Source organism: Furipterus horrens, unplaced genomic scaffold, assembly GCF_987537825.1.
Source record: "Furipterus horrens unplaced genomic scaffold, mFurHor1.1.pri manual_scaffold_17, whole genome shotgun sequence".
Classification (NCBI taxonomy): domain Eukaryota; kingdom Metazoa; phylum Chordata; class Mammalia; order Chiroptera; family Furipteridae; genus Furipterus; species Furipterus horrens.
Genome location: NW_028327187.1, coordinates 58,322,279 through 58,337,591, shown reverse-complemented (window position 1 = coordinate 58,337,591; position 15,313 = coordinate 58,322,279). Strand labels below are relative to the sequence as shown.

The window sequence follows — 15,313 nt, the reverse complement described above, 5'->3', positions numbered from 1 at the left end:
AAGGTAGCTCCACCAAGGGAAGCAAGGGCCAACCAACTCCTCTCACTCCCCCAGGAATTTGGCCTTGGGATCCCAAGGAAGGGTGGGGGCCTGGAAGTAGGTTTAATGATTGTTTCCCAGAAGAGCGAGAATGACACAAAGTAGGCACGCAGCAAGTGGAAACCATTATTGCTATAACCGTCCGTTAAATACACAGGGATGGGATGCCCAGTGGCCCCCGAGGATGTGTAGAAAAACCCAAGGACACTGACATTTCTTTCTAGGCTGGCAGTCAAGGACAGGACAGCTTCATCAAGGGATTTCCTGTTCCAGGTGCCAGGCACTGTGCAGCCTGCTTCACAGGTGTTGTCTCTTTCAGTCCTCCCAAAATTCTATCCCAATTCCACCACACCCCCTCCACACCCTCACCTGTTCCCAGCCTCCAACCCTTTGTTGAGGTGCATCCTGAACATTGCAGCCTATCTCTACCCCTGCCTCCTGTGAGCACTGATAAGCATGCATCTGTCAGAGCAAATGCCTCCCTCCCTCCTTTCCTCCCCCTACCCTGCCCAGTTAGTTAGCACTTATCCTGTAGTTTTGTCTTTTTCTTCATGAAGACCGTCAACTCAAGAACAAGTAGCATGCCTCATTTTTGCCAGACAAAGCACACATATTTATTGATGAAACATATAAATGTAGACTTGGGTGGATGAGGTTAAGTCAGTACAGCACATAGAAAGGGAGTGCTCTTTTCTGATGAATAGGTTCACCATCCATCCGCTGGTGCAGAAGAAAGAGTAAACGGAAAAGAAAACCTATGCAGCAACAAATGCATTTTCAGCACAAAACAGTCCAGCTTAGACAGGGAGACCACTACAGGCAAGCATCCTTCATGATGCTTTATCCACAGCTGGCAACTGAAATGAGCCCTTTACCACAGGAAGAAGTGAGGGAGTGAGATTTACAATGCACATTGCCTGTAGACTACAAAACCAAGAAGTTACTCAAAGCTCTGTGGGAACCCCTGCCTGGCCAATAAGAGGAGTGTGGTCTTTGATTTAGCAAGCATAACTTTCACACCATGGTGTGGTTGGTGATTGGCTAAGGCTGGATCCTCTATAGCACCCACTGCAGAGTCTTTGAATGAGAACACAATAATGTGTTCACCAAACAGGTTTTGGGTAGATTCAGTCCCATTCTGTTTGAGGTGGCCATTTAAGAGGACAGGGTGTCCAGGAGAACCTGTCTGTTTCCGTTCCTGATAAAGAGGGACATGAATGAGAGCAGCATTTGGGGACCCAGCAATTTCCCTGCCAAGACTGGCTTTTCAGACAAACCCATCAAGGGTTTCAAAAGCTGAACCTCAGTACATCCACTTCCCTCTGATATCAAAGGAAACCTCAGGTCTGAAACGGACTTGGCAAGCATGTTATTAATAATTGTCATGCTTATTAACAAATTTAATCCGGCCTGCTGCAGAAATGAGTTGCAGCAATGTGACGCAGTTTCCTGACACAATTCATTGATGAACATCTTAATCTGGCACTGATTTTCCACACTGGCATCCGCATTATCCAGGGCACATAAAGCCTCCTTAAAAGTGGGCCCGGGAGTGAGGATCATGTTTCCAACAATGGAGAGGCTGGCCAAATGACTACTGATATTGTGGCTAAATGAAAAACCAGCATCCTTGGACTGAGCAGAAAATATGTTTCTCTGAATGAAAGGACACTTGGAGAGATCAAGAGCACAACTGAACATTTTAAAGCTTTTAGCACTCCAAGTATTTTTATGTTCGTACGGGAGTGGACGCTGTCTTGTTGGGTGTGTTCGAGTCACCTTGCCCCCACCTGAAGGTCTGTCTTCGGTTCCATCAGGGGCCCCAGGCTCAGTCCAATCTCCATCCTCACTCCAGGGCCAAGCCATAGTTGCGAAATCTAACCACATCTCGGGCTCCTTCTCATCCAGCTCTTGGTCATCTTCCCATTCCTCTTCCTCCTCCCACTTCTCACTGTCATCTCTTCCTACGGTTAGTTTGTAAACGCAGTAGCAGGCACCAGCCCCAATCATCAGTCCTGCTGCCATCCAACCCACTTCCCGAGCCCAGCCCATGTTCAAGTATGTGCCAGCCTTGCAACAGGACAGGAAAGGGCCTTTTCCCACCTGACTGAAGAGGAATCTTAGGGCCAAGGTCTGTAATTGTGGAAAGTATTGGTCTTCAGCCTCACCCAGGCTTCTGTAGCTCACTTGTGATGAATCTGTGGGTGGAAAAAAACAGTATCAGGGCTTTGGGCTGTACCTGGCCTTGTGCTTCACCAAACAAAGTGGAATTTGAGTTCTGGATGAGGGAGGTGGATTATTAGCAAATCCTTCCTCCCTTCCTCCCTCCCTCTCTCTCTCTTTCTCTCTCTCTCCCTTCCTTCCTTCCTTCCTTCCTTCCTTCCTTCCTGTGTTCCTCTCTCTATCCTCAGTATCCACGATTTCTCTTCCAGGCCCTACAGAAAAAGGCAGGAAGTGGAGTTGTGCTATGATAACCAGGAGGATGGCATGGGGAGACTATAACCCTCAGATAGTCTCCTCCTCCACCACACCCTTACCCCCAAAGATTGACAGGCACTTGCTCCTACCAATCTCTACCAAAGTTAGCTAAATTCGTTAGCCTTTCCTTGTCTTCTGTTGTCAGTGCTCCTTCCACAGTGATTGATGGACAGTCTGGCAGAAGGACAGAAGGAAAGACAGCCAGCAGTGAAGAACTGAAAGTGTAGTGGATGGATCAGCATGAGAACACAGGTCCTAATACTCGATTTTCTGAATTTTTAGCCTTTGAGTTGAAAATATTTCTCACATCTCCTGGGCTTTCCTTATCTGGGCTTTGCCCAATGGCCCCCCCTCCCGCCTCCCCTGCCCTTGTCGTCAGCCATTTCCCCAGCAAAGGCTGCCACACCCCTTTCCCTGCACCAAATTGGGAGTAAGTGTGGAGAAAGAAGGGGCCGGGAGAGGGCGACTGGAACTTGCTGGCACGGATCCCAACCCTCTCTCCTCCGCCACCCCCACCCAGGGTCCCGGGCTCATCCCACCTTCACACCGACCTGTACGGTCCAAAGACAATTTGCTCCTTCCCAAGCCTCGACTTTTGCAGCGACTTATGGGGCCAACAGACTTACACACTTGCAGATAGACAGGGGACCTAGGAGACAGAGTGCTTGTTGGATTGAGCAGCACTCGGGATAAGAGTGCCCTGATTGTGGACCCTTTCTTTCCTCGCAGTCTCAGTAACTGCCATTCACTCCCCTCACCAGCCCGCCCGAAATCCCACAGTTCTCTACTAAAATGAGCACGGGGGTTGGGGGGCGGAGCTGATGTTTATAAGGTGGGTGAGGAGATACAGCCCCAATCAGCCCAAACCTGGATCAGTGGCGCTTTTGGCCTTCTCCCACCCCGACTTCTCTCCAAACAGAACCCACACTCCCACTGACCTGCACAGTCCAAGGCTAGTTTCCTCCTTCCTTCAGAACATGCAGAGTAATAGGGGGCTGATACCCAGGCAGAGGCGACTAGCAGGAGTTCAGCTCTTGGTCATGTGATGATCACGTCACCGGTGAGCTCTGGACCCCGATTTCCACTCTCTTAAGCAGTGCGGCAGGCGCCAGCCTGCCCTGTACCTCCCGCCATAACACTGGTCCCCGTCACTCTTTTCTTCTGTAACAATAGCAGAAACCAGAAGTCGTCGTGGATTTTTGGTGTTTGAATTTGCCTTTCTCTAATTACAGGAAAGAGCAGCATATTTTCTTGGGTCTCTCGTTTACTTATACTTCTTGGAGAAATGTCTTATCCTTTCCTTGGCTCTGAAACTCCTGCCCCCATCCCTTAATTTTTACCCCTTCCCCATGCAGTCACTGCACCAAAATTGTGGGGCGGGTGGTCAGAAAAGGAAGCTCAAGTAGTAGTGAATTTTTATTAATATTTTTGATACCTTTATGTTCTGTTTTTTCCTTCTTTAATTTTTTATAGACTCAAGCTACATTACTGTAATCAGAAAATACAATAAAACTGTATAACTTGGGAAAAAACAACTTAAGTATCTGTATGTATATCTATACTTATAAGGATTTCCCAGTTAATAGGGAGGGCTCATTGATTTGGTTAATTTGTACTGCATTAAAAAGTGTTCTGACTGCACAGGAAATAGCAGCTTTCAAAAAGCATATTAAAATTTAAAAACATGTCCTTACAAACAAAACCAGTGTGCGTTCGATATGATTTCTAAATTGATGAATCACATGAATCTATAGTGAGGTGGTCAGTGTTTTAATTATGAGCATTTTACATAAGCGAACTGCTATCCCTTTCTTCTTCCTGGCTTAACTCATAGTATTAGGTGTCAGACTACTGAGATCTTCTTAGAAGACTGCTGGATAACTTTCCTTCTGGTTTCAAAGGACAGACCTTATGCAGACACCAAATTTGAATGAATAATATATCTTCAGACGCACCTTTAAAAATCAGTAACTTTACAGATCAGTCTGCTCTTCATTCAAAGGTCTTTATTTTAAATCTATCCTGAAGCTGTATGGTGTAACCCACAAACCATCCAGAAATTAGAGAATTCCCTGTTATCCCATTGATAAAATGAGACTCAATAGGTGGACTTCTCATTTAATAATGACCCTGGACTGATATCTCTGGTATCTGTCATTCATGCGCCATGTCACTCTAGCAGTGGTGATTGTTGTGCATCTTCTAGTGGAGATAGTGGTGATGTTCCGCGGGTGTCTGTAAATCACTGCAACACCCCTGAGATCCATGTCATTTTTCCCTCACAAAAAGCACAGTTCACAGGATCCTAAACGCTCACCAGGAGAAAGAAGACTATGCATTCCTTGCCTTCTGTTAAAATTTTACTGAACCACCCCTAAAAGCCCCTCAGAATAATCCCAGAATTCTGGGATAAAGCATGCAGAAGTTAGTCCCCAGACATCCAGCTGTCCCTGCTGGGGAGTCATACTCTAAATATAGACCCTTCAGGCAGCCTTGTTCTTAGAATATTGAAATATGACACCACAGCAGGAAGCTCCCCAGTGAGAGGCCCTGTGGGGTGGGGTGGCTCTTTCAGGATGTGAGCCAGGAAGCCTAGAGTGCCTTCCTGGTGAATGAATATTCAGAAGTCAAGAACATGTCACAACTTTCTGGTCTTCCTCAAACTTTTATAATCCAAATTTACTAATGATACCCCCTCTCTCAAACCCCTGCCTCATTTGTTTTGCCATCATTGCCTTATACTGTTCTTTTTCTTGCCCTTTACCATAGAGAAGTGAATTCTATTTATTCAGCCGTACAAATAGAACTTGAAGATTCAACTGTCAATCATTCAATTTTTGGCTGCTAACACTTAAATAAGTGACTTTGTTTTTAATATACGCATGAGAAAGAAAGAAGGAATATGTAAAGCTTAACAAAGCTTCAAAAAAAATCTACTCATCTCCCCTTACTAGAATAAAATAACTCTATCTTTTGGTATATTTTACAATTGTTCCAGTGTATAACCCCTGATCATCATTTTCCTAGTCTGTCAGACCTTTCCTGTTTGAATATACTCCCTCTCTAAAACTTTCTAAACACCATGGAAATAACCCTTTAAATTATCTTACTTTTTTTGTCATTTTCATCTACAATTCTTACCAAGAAACCTTGGGACTAGCATTTAAAATATACTTTTCTCTCAGTTATACATTCCCGAGCAAATATTTAAAAGCATGTTACTTGCCTGACCATTTCAAAAGTGAAAAAGGAAAATCCTTAAGCAATTCCTCAGATATGCCTGCTGAAAGTTCCTGAGCCTGCAAAAGACTATGCGAAGCCACTGTCAAAAGGCTTAAATCAGTATGTGGTCATATGTGACATGTAACTTATAAGGTGTCTGAAAACAAACAAAAAAGATAGGCAGATGGTAACACTAAAGGAATTGTAGAGGGTGAGAAAAATAAATTACAGAAGATCGTTTTCTTAAAAAGCTGTATTACTTTTTGTATTTTGTTATCTATATTTGTATTGTGTATTAGTTGATTTTGTTTGGTTGCAAGCAACAGAAACCAAACCAGGTGAACTTAAACAATGAAAGGATGTTGAAGACTAGGATCAGCTCTGTGGGGTCCAGGCAGGAGCAATTGATAGTCTCTTCAGGATGGCATAATTCCACTGCTTTTCAATTTTTATCACTGTTCAAGATTTAAGTGTTAGTAAGAGAGTATTGAGTTGGTCTGTATTGGGTACAATGCCCACACTTTTGCTGTGGAAAATGCAGGGTATGTAAAATGTAAAACACACTTCCTTTCTTTTCTAAGAGAGAAATTTAAACTGTTTCAGATGTTGTTGACTTTCAGGAGCCTTTTTAATAACTTTGGATATTAACCCGTCGTCGAACTGTGACTGAGGTGCTAGAGGCCTATTGGCCACAGCGTGTCTTAATTTTCACATTAACTGAACATTAAAGCGGTACAATTCTAAAGTGGTGGTGATGCACAAGCTTCTAAGCCAAAGCTACCTGGCTTCCATGACAGGACTCCACAGAGTTGCATCTACAGTTCAGGGTTTTGTCCTCATTGTTTCATGATCAATCCCTAATTTTTTTCTGTATGCTGAGAGCAGATGTTTCTGTCATGGAAAGATCCCCATTCATAGACACATATATAAATCTAGATATGAATGCCCAAACCATTGATCTCTGCCTTCTCCCTTGTAATTAGGCCATAAGGGAAGCTTTTTCAACAGGAGTTGCACCTGAATAATTTACGCTGAGAAATACATGTCAGGGGTACTGGAGGTTTCTGTCAGTTTTACCAACCCGTTCTTTTCCTGTAGGCAAGCTACTACTTGGGAAACCTGAGCCTGAAATCAGAGCAAGAACATTGGTTTAACTTAAGAAGTGGCTTTCAGCTAAGGAAGTTTGAAGTACTATTGCCAAGAAAAGCTAACTGTTCCAGTCATCTTAGCAGACTCCCTCTCCTTCAGACAGTGGGAATTACCAACACTTTCTTCTGACTCTCCTTTTCATATATTCTCTGCTTAAATAAGCCCCTTCACTACACATGATCTCTGTCTAAACACAGAATCATATAGTCGATTTGGTTTATGTTTACTAATTTTCAGTCATTTTCTAGTACTGCCTCTCAAAAGTTACATTGATATGAATTTCCCTGGAGTGTTGCCTATTCCAAAACTTCCCAGTCTCTTGCTTTACTTCCACATTGTCTAAGGATTTAAAAAATTATACTCAGATAAAAACTTTATATCTAAACTATTAGGGAAGATCCCACTGCAGGCCCTGTGTTCTGACATTATTTTATTACTTTCCCCATTATAAAAATGATCAATGTTAAGAGGTGAATCATTGAGTCATCAAACCAGCTGGTGAAATGTTTTCCCAGTAATTGCTAGATGCTAGTTCAGCCAATATTCTCTTGGTCATAGTCTTACTCTTAACATTTTTTTTTTCATTTAAAGATATTCTTTATTTGTACCCAAATATATTTTGTAATGTTCTTTGTATCCACTCACTTTATCAGTTGTGCGTGCTTACTTATCTGACAGAGAACCACTACACAGTTGTAGTTTCTACTCAGTATTTTGTGTTACTGGCTTCTGCGAGCCCTGTGCCTCTCTCTTCCTTGCTAACTGATGCAAGTGGAAGTCTGTAGCTCTCTTGTTTAGAAAACTGGCCTAGTCAGAAGAGTTATGCGTTCTCAGACACACTGATTACCTCATTCAGGGTTGTGTTATCTGTTAGGCCCCAGAAGATATTAAGATTGCTTAGAGTGATATGTATAACACTCCCCACAAGTGAGAAAATATGGGACTTTTGGAGGCTATCCACCCAACATTACTCTGCAACTCCCACTTTGTTTCTCAAATGAGACTAGCTTTATAGTAACATTTCTCATGAAAAGAATGCTGGCTGGGAGTGGAAGAAGGCAGAATGACTGAAAAGAATGCAGGCTCAGGGGTGGAGAGGGCAGAACGAAAAATATTAAGAAAGTAAAAAACATACTCTCATTCCAGGTTTCCTTTTCTGATTTTTTTCATTTTAGATCTGGGACTAGATTTCAGAGGAAATGGTAGACATTCATAGCTGGGAGGAGGGGTGGTGGAAGGAACGGCTGTTGTGCCAGGAATCTAGAGAAGGAGGAAACAAATTTTTCAAAAAGTACAAGTGGCCAATAGCCTGAATGGAAGAGACTGTTTCTGGTAATCGGAGGAAGGTAAAGTCAACTACAGGGAGATGGGATTAGCAACGAAGAAAGAGTAACAAGGCCTGGTATGGGGGAAGAAATGAAGGGGGGCGGGTCCTCTTTTGCCGCACTGCTGGTGGGAGGGGAAATTAGGGACCAGAGTTGGTGAATGACGTAGCTCTCACGTGACCAAGAGCTGACGTGTGCAAAAGTCCTTCTTGTTCTGGTCGTTGTTCCGTCTGAGTACCAGCTCTGCACTGGCTTGAGGGAGAGCAGCCCTGTGGTAGAGGGAAGAAGGAGAAGGAGAAGGAAATTGTCCCAGATCCCAGAAGGTCAGTGCTTGGGAGATTCCATAAAGTGTGGGTGGTCGAGGGCGTAAGGCGGAGACCGTCTCGGGTCCTGAGGCGCCTCCGTCGTCCCGCCTGCAGCCTGTTTTGATGCTGCAAAATGGTGAGCAGGGAGGTGTTTGGGGAGCAGCCCAGGGATCAAAAGGTTGGAATCAGCTGGGAGCCAAGACCATAATCCGGAAAGGGAGCTGTGGCCTTGGTGTTAGCCCTCAGTCCTCCAGGACAGTGCCGACTGGGAAAGGTTGGGCATGGGGGTGGGGGGGTGAGGTGGAGGTGCAATGTGATGTGTCAGCAGAATCCCGAGAGGGGTAATAGAGGTGGGAAAGCTTTGACAAGCAGGCCTCCGAATTAGGAAATAATTTCATGTTCTGAGGACTGGTCCGTCCACCAAATACTCGGTAGCGGCTGTTTCCCGTCTTTCTGACTGTGGCTGTATCCTCCTGACGATGGCTCTGTGTTTAGTGAGCCTCTCCCAGGTTGCCAGTATTTCCGTAGTTTGCAGCACTACGCCAGACAAGTGAAGAGGAAGGAAATTAACCCTGACTGGGAAGGTCGATTTGAGGGTAAGACCATCTGGGGACCCTAAGAGGGGCGGTGGTGGGGGTAGAGAGAAACCAGAGATGGCAATAAATCTAGGTTAGGTCTAAGCCTGCGTATGTTTGTCGCACTCTTGGGGCTCGGGCAAAATGGAATGCATTGTGTGTGTGTGTGTGTGTGTGTGTATTGTGGTGGGATGAGGTGGGGGAGAATGACAAAAGGAAAACCTATCAGATAGTTTGTTCATAATCTTCCTCCCTCAACAGTACTTAGTCCTCATGTTCTTTGATCTGTCATCCAGCAGGTCTGCTGTAGCAGGTGGCACCACTTGAAGTGAGGGAGGAAGTTTCCTCTGATCAGTAGAGGTGGGTGTGGGCGTGGGCGTGGGCTTCAGGCTGACTGGAATGGGGGAAGGGTTGGAAATCTGCCACACTCACTAAATCCTACCTTATTTCTTCAACATCCCTCCCAGTTCAGGCTATGAAAGGGGCTGGCATGTGCATGTTTTGGATGGCATAGAGAGGTTTTTAAAAATCTGACAACCTGGATAGTGAGTGAATCAGGAAAGCAAGGAATGAACAGTTGATCCATCAAGCCCTCGGTTCTCACTGGCTCTGGTCTCTGTAGATCACAAGGGCTGTTGGGTGTGGCACTACTCCAGGGGAGGGAAAAGGGGGCAAGCTGCTTGTCTGGAGGAGTTTAGTGCAAGGGTGCTACTTCCTTGGGATACCCAAGGATGGGTGGTTGAAGTCCCAGGAGAGACTATGGGCTCAATTATCTTTAACTAGGCTTGGGGAGGGTAGGGCTGGGGGTTAGGTGGAGGGTGAAATGAGGGGAATAGAGAGAGTTTATTAACAATCTACATTTCCTACCAAGTACTCATTTACTACTCTCCTGTTTCTCTGTATAACTCCCTGCATTGGGGCAAGGCAAAGAAGAGAAACTCAAACCCCATTTTCTTCCTCCATCTCTAGGTTCACCTTCAGTATCAGCTATTGTGGCCTTGAAGTGGCTGAAGACAGTCACCCTCTACAGGCCAGCACCCAGGCCCATAGTTCTCCCCAAGACTGAGTGACTACTCTGTTCCTTGGTCCCTGCTATTGTCAGGGACGATTGCATGGGCTACGCCAGGAAAGTAGGCTGGGTGACTGCGGGACTGGTGATTGGGGCTGGTGCCTGCTATTGCATTTATAGACTGGCCCGTGGAAGAAAACAGAACAAAGAGAAAATGGCTGAGAGTGGGCCTGGGGATGTGGATGATGTTGGGGACTGTTCTGGGGCCAGGTACGACTGGTCTGATGATGATGATGACGACAGTGAGAGCAAGGGTATAGTATGGTATCCACCTTGGGCCCGGATTGGGACCGAGGCTGGGACCAGAGCTAGGGCCAGGGCCAGGGCCAGGGCTACCCGGGCTCGACGAGCTGTTCAGAAACGGGCTTCTCCCAACTCAGATGATACTATTTTGTCCCCTCAAGAGCTGCAAAAAGTTCTTTGCTTGGTTGAGATGTCAGAAAAGCCTTATATTCTTGAAGCAGCTTTAATTGCTCTGGGTAACAATGCTGCTTATACATTTAACAGAGATATTATTCGTGATCTGGGTGGTCTCCCAATTGTTGCAAAGATTCTCAATACTCGGGATCCCATCGTTAAGGAAAAGGCTTTAATTGTCCTGAATAACCTGAGTGTGAATGCTGAAAATCAGCGCAGGCTTAAGATATATATGAATCAAGTATGTGATGATACAATCACTTCTCGCTTGAATTCATCTGTGCAGCTGGCTGGACTAAGATTGCTTACCAATATGACTGTTACTAATGAGTATCAGCACATGCTTGCTAATTCCATTTCAGACTTTTTCCGTTTATTTTCAGCAGGAAATGAAGAAACCAAATTTCAGGTTTTAAAACTCCTTTTGAATTTGGCTGAAAATCCAGCCATGACTAGAGAACTTCTCAGGGCCCAAGTACCATTTTCGCTGGGTTCCTTCTTTAATAACAAGGAGAACAAAGAGATTATTCTGAAACTTCTGGTCATATTTGAGAACATAAATGACAATTTTAAATTGGAAGAAAATGAACCTACTCAGAATCAATTCAGCAAAGGTTCACTTTTTTTCTTTTTAAAAGAATTTCAGGTGTGTGCTGATAAGATTCTGGGGATAGAAAGTCACCATGATTTTTTGGTGAAAGTAAAAGTTGGAAAGTTCATGGCCAAACTGGCTGAGCATATGTTCCCAAACAGCCAAGAATAACTTCTTGATTTTGTAGTTTAGAAGCAATACACATTGTAAACTATTGCTTTCTCCACCTTGTTTATATGGTAAAGGAATCCTTTCAGCTACCAATTTTTGAGTAATGAATATCATATTGTATCATCAACACTGATATTTGTCTGAGTTGGTCGTCTTTAAATCTAAGCTGGATGAGTGAAGTTCGTTACATGTTCTGGAAACATGTTTGTTGCTTTTTATCTCACTGCCTCCATTGAAAAATTTTTACTATTTCTTCTGCATAAGTGACAGTGAATCGATTCATCCTAAGTAAGCTCCCTCCTGTCATTTTCATTCACTTCATTTGTGTATCATCAATAAAGTTGTGTGTTAATACTGGAAAGAAAAAAAAAAAACGATCCTTGTCCTCTTGTTTATAAGCTAGTTGGAAAGATAAGAAACATAGAAGCAAAATAACTGAGAATATCTGTATACTCATTGTCAAATATGCGTTCTCAGAGCACATAGGAATCAAAAGCTTCTGTAGGGTATAGTTGCCACAGATTCATGGAGGCAGCAGCCATTTTAAAGGATTCCTGAATGGGGTAGGTAGTTAAGGCATTCTATGAGATGGGAGTGAGGGAATGGGTGCGAGAAAGGCATGGAGGTAGGAACTTTCTTCCTATGACAGTGAGGAAATTAGTCTGCTTAGAGTGGAGCATGCAGGGAGTGGAAGTAAATAAATTTGGGAAGCTGTGTGAAGCCAGTTGGTAGAGAGTTGTTTGAACATTATTCCACTGAACACAAAGAATCACTAAATATTTTTGACTGGAAAGAATGATTGGAATTCACATAACAGTCTCTCCCTCAACTACTGTGCGGTGTCCCTGGGGGTATGGCAAAACAGATCCTTTCACACTGGTGGTGGTAATGAATTTACATTGGAATAAGGTTTGTGAAGGGCCATTTGGTAATACATATTATAAGCCTTAAAATATGTAAAACCTTTATCCTAAGAAAATAATTGAAAAATTGACCAAAGGCTGCATGTACAAGTCTGCATTCCAGCACTATCTAAAATAGTAAAAATTAGAAGCAAGTGTCTAGCGCATTGGATTGGTTAAATAAATTAATGAATGTTCACATGGTATGTGATAAATGTGTTGATTTAAATTCATATTGCCAGGAAAAGATATTCATCATGCATTGGTAAGTGAGAAAGGTTGGATAGTGATATTCATAGTATGATTTTATTTTATTTTTGAGAATAATAAAACATGTTTAAGTAGATACTAAAAACTGAATTATACACAGCCAAATAATAACTGTGGTTATCTTTGGGTGGAAGGATATGAGTGATTTTTTACCTTTTTAGTTTTAAATTATCAATGTGTTCTTATTTATCTAAAATAAATTTGAATTTTTTTTGGAAAGTTTTGAAAAAAAAGTGTTGGGAATGAAGCAGGTGATTGGTGCATATACTGAATGGAAAAAAATTAGATTAAAAAAGAGATGGGTTGAAGTTTTGTTTCTGAAATCATAAATAAGTGGTGAATATGAGACTTACCAGGAGGATTAAATGAAGGAATACATGGCAAAATAGAATGTTCTGGCACATAACGAAAAAAGCAAGCACCATTAATTTCCTAGAGTGCAGGGTTAATAGGGATGGTTATTTCTTTTGTTTGTTTTGTTTTTTGGTTGACCTTTGTTTTCCTGGGGGCATTTTGCCATGTGTCAGTGTCATTTAAAAAATAACAACAATAAAGGTTAACATTTATTGACAATTGTGTAGAATTCTGTTGTTCCTGCAAGGCAACTGTTAAAATAATTTATCAAAGGACTAGTTCGTATTTCTAAGTTCTTATTTCTTATTTCCAGGGACTCAAATGTTTTCTTAAACATGATCTCACCAACTCCCACAATATAGTCCCAGTAAGTTTGGAGATATTCTGCTGCTTTATATGTGAGGCCATGAAAGAGTAAAATTCTTGGTTTAGTTATGATCTGGTTTAAGTCCCAGGCTTCCATATACGTACTCGAATGTTATCTGTAGTAGACAAAAACCTAGTGACTTGTCTTAGTTTTGGGGCATGGTGACCCTACCAAATCATGCACATGGGGGGATTCATTTGAAACCAGTGTTACGGGTGGGGGTGAGGGAACTAACATTTTTCTTGTTCTATTATTAGGTAGGAGAAAAAGATTTGTGAGGAGAAGGCTAATCCATTTAAACTTAAGTTTGGGGTACTTGTGCCACATTCATATGGAAACACCCTATTATCATCTGAATATTGATCAGGTGCTCAGAGGAGAAGAAAAGGCTGCAAATAAAGATTTAGAACCCACCAGAGGATGAATGATAACTGAAGACATAGGAGTGGATATGATTCCCAGAGAGAAGGCACAGAGTAAGAGTGGAGGGCTGCAAAAAGAACATTGTAAGGGACTGTGGCAGCTGGGGAGAGAAGCACAGAATTGAAACTAATTGTATATACTTCCAGACACTTGCTATCCATATACCTATGTACTCAATACACGACATTGGACAATTCTGTAGATAAATTTTCAGAGCCTGATTTAAAATTTTTCTATTTTCTCCTAAATGATATTCATTGGAGATACTTGAAAAAATAGAGACAATGACAACAAACTTGTCCTTTTACCCAAATACATAGCTTGAAGATCTAAGAGATATTTATATTAAGCCATGTTGAACTTGGGTGCTGAGTGACTTTCACGCCTGAGGTGGAAATGAGGCTAATTTTGAGTAATAAAAAGGCACCAAGAGGCAGGGGCACATGCCTGACCAGTGTCCCTTACTGTTGCAGGTCTTTTGTCTCCTCCTCTCCTTTCTTCCCATTTTTCCCTCTCCCTCTCTTACACATCTATCTCTATTTCCTCCTTCTGGGAGATAATTGGCAGTAGTCTCTTTGTGTTTCTGTCTTTTAGAGTGAACATTTAATTCCCATGACACTAGATCATGCACCAGCAGGCTTTTAATATAGAATAATAATGGTGGTTGCTGTGGTAATATGGTGACCCTGGGTGTGTGAATGCCAAGCATTTTTGGAAACCCTGTTGAACAGAGACTGAGAAGGAATTAGTCTTAGCATGGCTCAGCCCTATGTGCCCTACACATACTTCGATGTCCCAACCCTGCTGTTGTTTAGAACCAAATCACCCGAACTTTGGGAAATGCTGTGTGAGACACATGTGTGACTGCCTGGTTTAGGCAGGCCACAAGGCCAGCCAAGCCAAATGATGTCTCAATGTTTTCATATGAGAAGTAACCACTCTCAATCATTTTAGGAAGGGCATAGTTCTAGGGTTCTTGCCATGATTGTGGCAGCTCAGGTGAACAAGGAGGAGGTAGTATCTTCTCTTTAGAGAAGATGGCAGTTCCTGGGAAACTGAGGAAATTAGAAATCAGAGGATATCTTGCTATTTGGGTTGTGTTCTCATGCAATGGTTTTAGAAATTTAAGTGATCTGTTTCAGTCAGATGTGTTCAAAAGCAATTTTACAAAGATGGAGTACAGTTCACTTATAAATTGCCATCCAAAACACAATATTTCATGGCTTAGGAAACTAGTTCTCTTTTATTAATATATATTTTACTTGCCTTTAAAAAGGCATTCTAAGTGTCGGTGTAGGAAATTGATGTGGTTCAGGCAAATTTTGTGTATGTGTTTCTCTGGTTATTTCTCTGCTATGTTCCCTTGGGAATGGCTTTTCTAAGAATGATTTTCTTTCTTTCTTTCTTTCTTTCTTTCTTTCTTTCTTTCTTTCTTTCTTCCTTCCTTCCTTCCTTCCTTCCTTCCTTCCTTCCTTCCTTCCTTTCTTTCTTTCTTTCTTTCTTTCTTTCTTTCTTTCTTTCTTTCTTTCTTTCTTTCTTCCTTCCTTCCCTCCCTCCCTCCCTCCTTCCTTCCTTCTTTCCTTCCTTCCTTCCTTCCTTCCTTCCTTCCTTCCTTCTTTCTTTCTTTCTTTCTTCTTCCTTCCTTCCTTTCTTTC

The 15,313-nt window shown here is 42.7% G+C and overlaps 2 protein-coding genes across 4 annotated transcripts; one reads left to right on the top strand and one right to left on the bottom strand.

Annotated features, from left to right (window-relative positions):
• Positions 1-639: 639 nt before the first annotated feature.
• ARMCX6 (armadillo repeat containing X-linked 6) lies at positions 640-3,544 on the bottom strand. 2 transcript variants are annotated; one of them, XM_090265333.1, is made up of 2 exons: positions 3,456-3,544; positions 640-2,237 (listed from the first exon to the last, which is right to left on the bottom strand). In XM_090265333.1, exon 2 carries the CDS (start codon positions 2,089-2,091, stop codon positions 1,195-1,197), a length of 897 nt encoding a protein of 298 aa, XP_090121459.1. In that variant the 5' UTR covers positions 2,092-2,237; positions 3,456-3,544; the 3' UTR covers positions 640-1,194. The 2 variants fall into 2 exon arrangements, with proteins under 2 accessions (XP_090121459.1, XP_090121458.1); XM_090265332.1 differs by lacking the exon at positions 3,456-3,544 and adding an exon at positions 3,069-3,161.
• A 4,846-nt stretch (positions 3,545-8,390) lies between these two features.
• Positions 8,391-13,087, top strand: ARMCX3 (armadillo repeat containing X-linked 3). Of its 2 annotated transcripts, none has more exons than XM_090265330.1 (4): positions 8,391-8,536; positions 9,014-9,114; positions 9,393-9,453; positions 10,063-13,087. In XM_090265330.1, the coding sequence occupies exon 4, from the start codon at positions 10,206-10,208 to the stop codon at positions 11,340-11,342; it is 1,137 nt and encodes a 378-aa protein (XP_090121456.1). In that variant the 5' UTR covers positions 8,391-8,536; positions 9,014-9,114; positions 9,393-9,453; positions 10,063-10,205; the 3' UTR covers positions 11,343-13,087. The 2 variants fall into 2 exon arrangements, with proteins under 2 accessions (XP_090121456.1, XP_090121454.1); XM_090265328.1 differs by having other exon boundaries at positions 9,390-9,453.
• The last annotated feature ends 2,226 nt before the right edge of the window (positions 13,088-15,313 follow it).

Bases quoted from the DNA above. Each gene is read 5' to 3' on its own strand.
- ARMCX3 (XM_090265330.1), top strand. From the start codon at position 10,206: ATGGGCTACGCCAGGAAAGTAGGCTGGGTGACTGCGGGACTGGTGATT.
- ARMCX6 (XM_090265333.1), bottom strand. From the start codon at position 2,091: ATGGGCTGGGCTCGGGAAGTGGGTTGGATGGCAGCAGGACTGATGATT.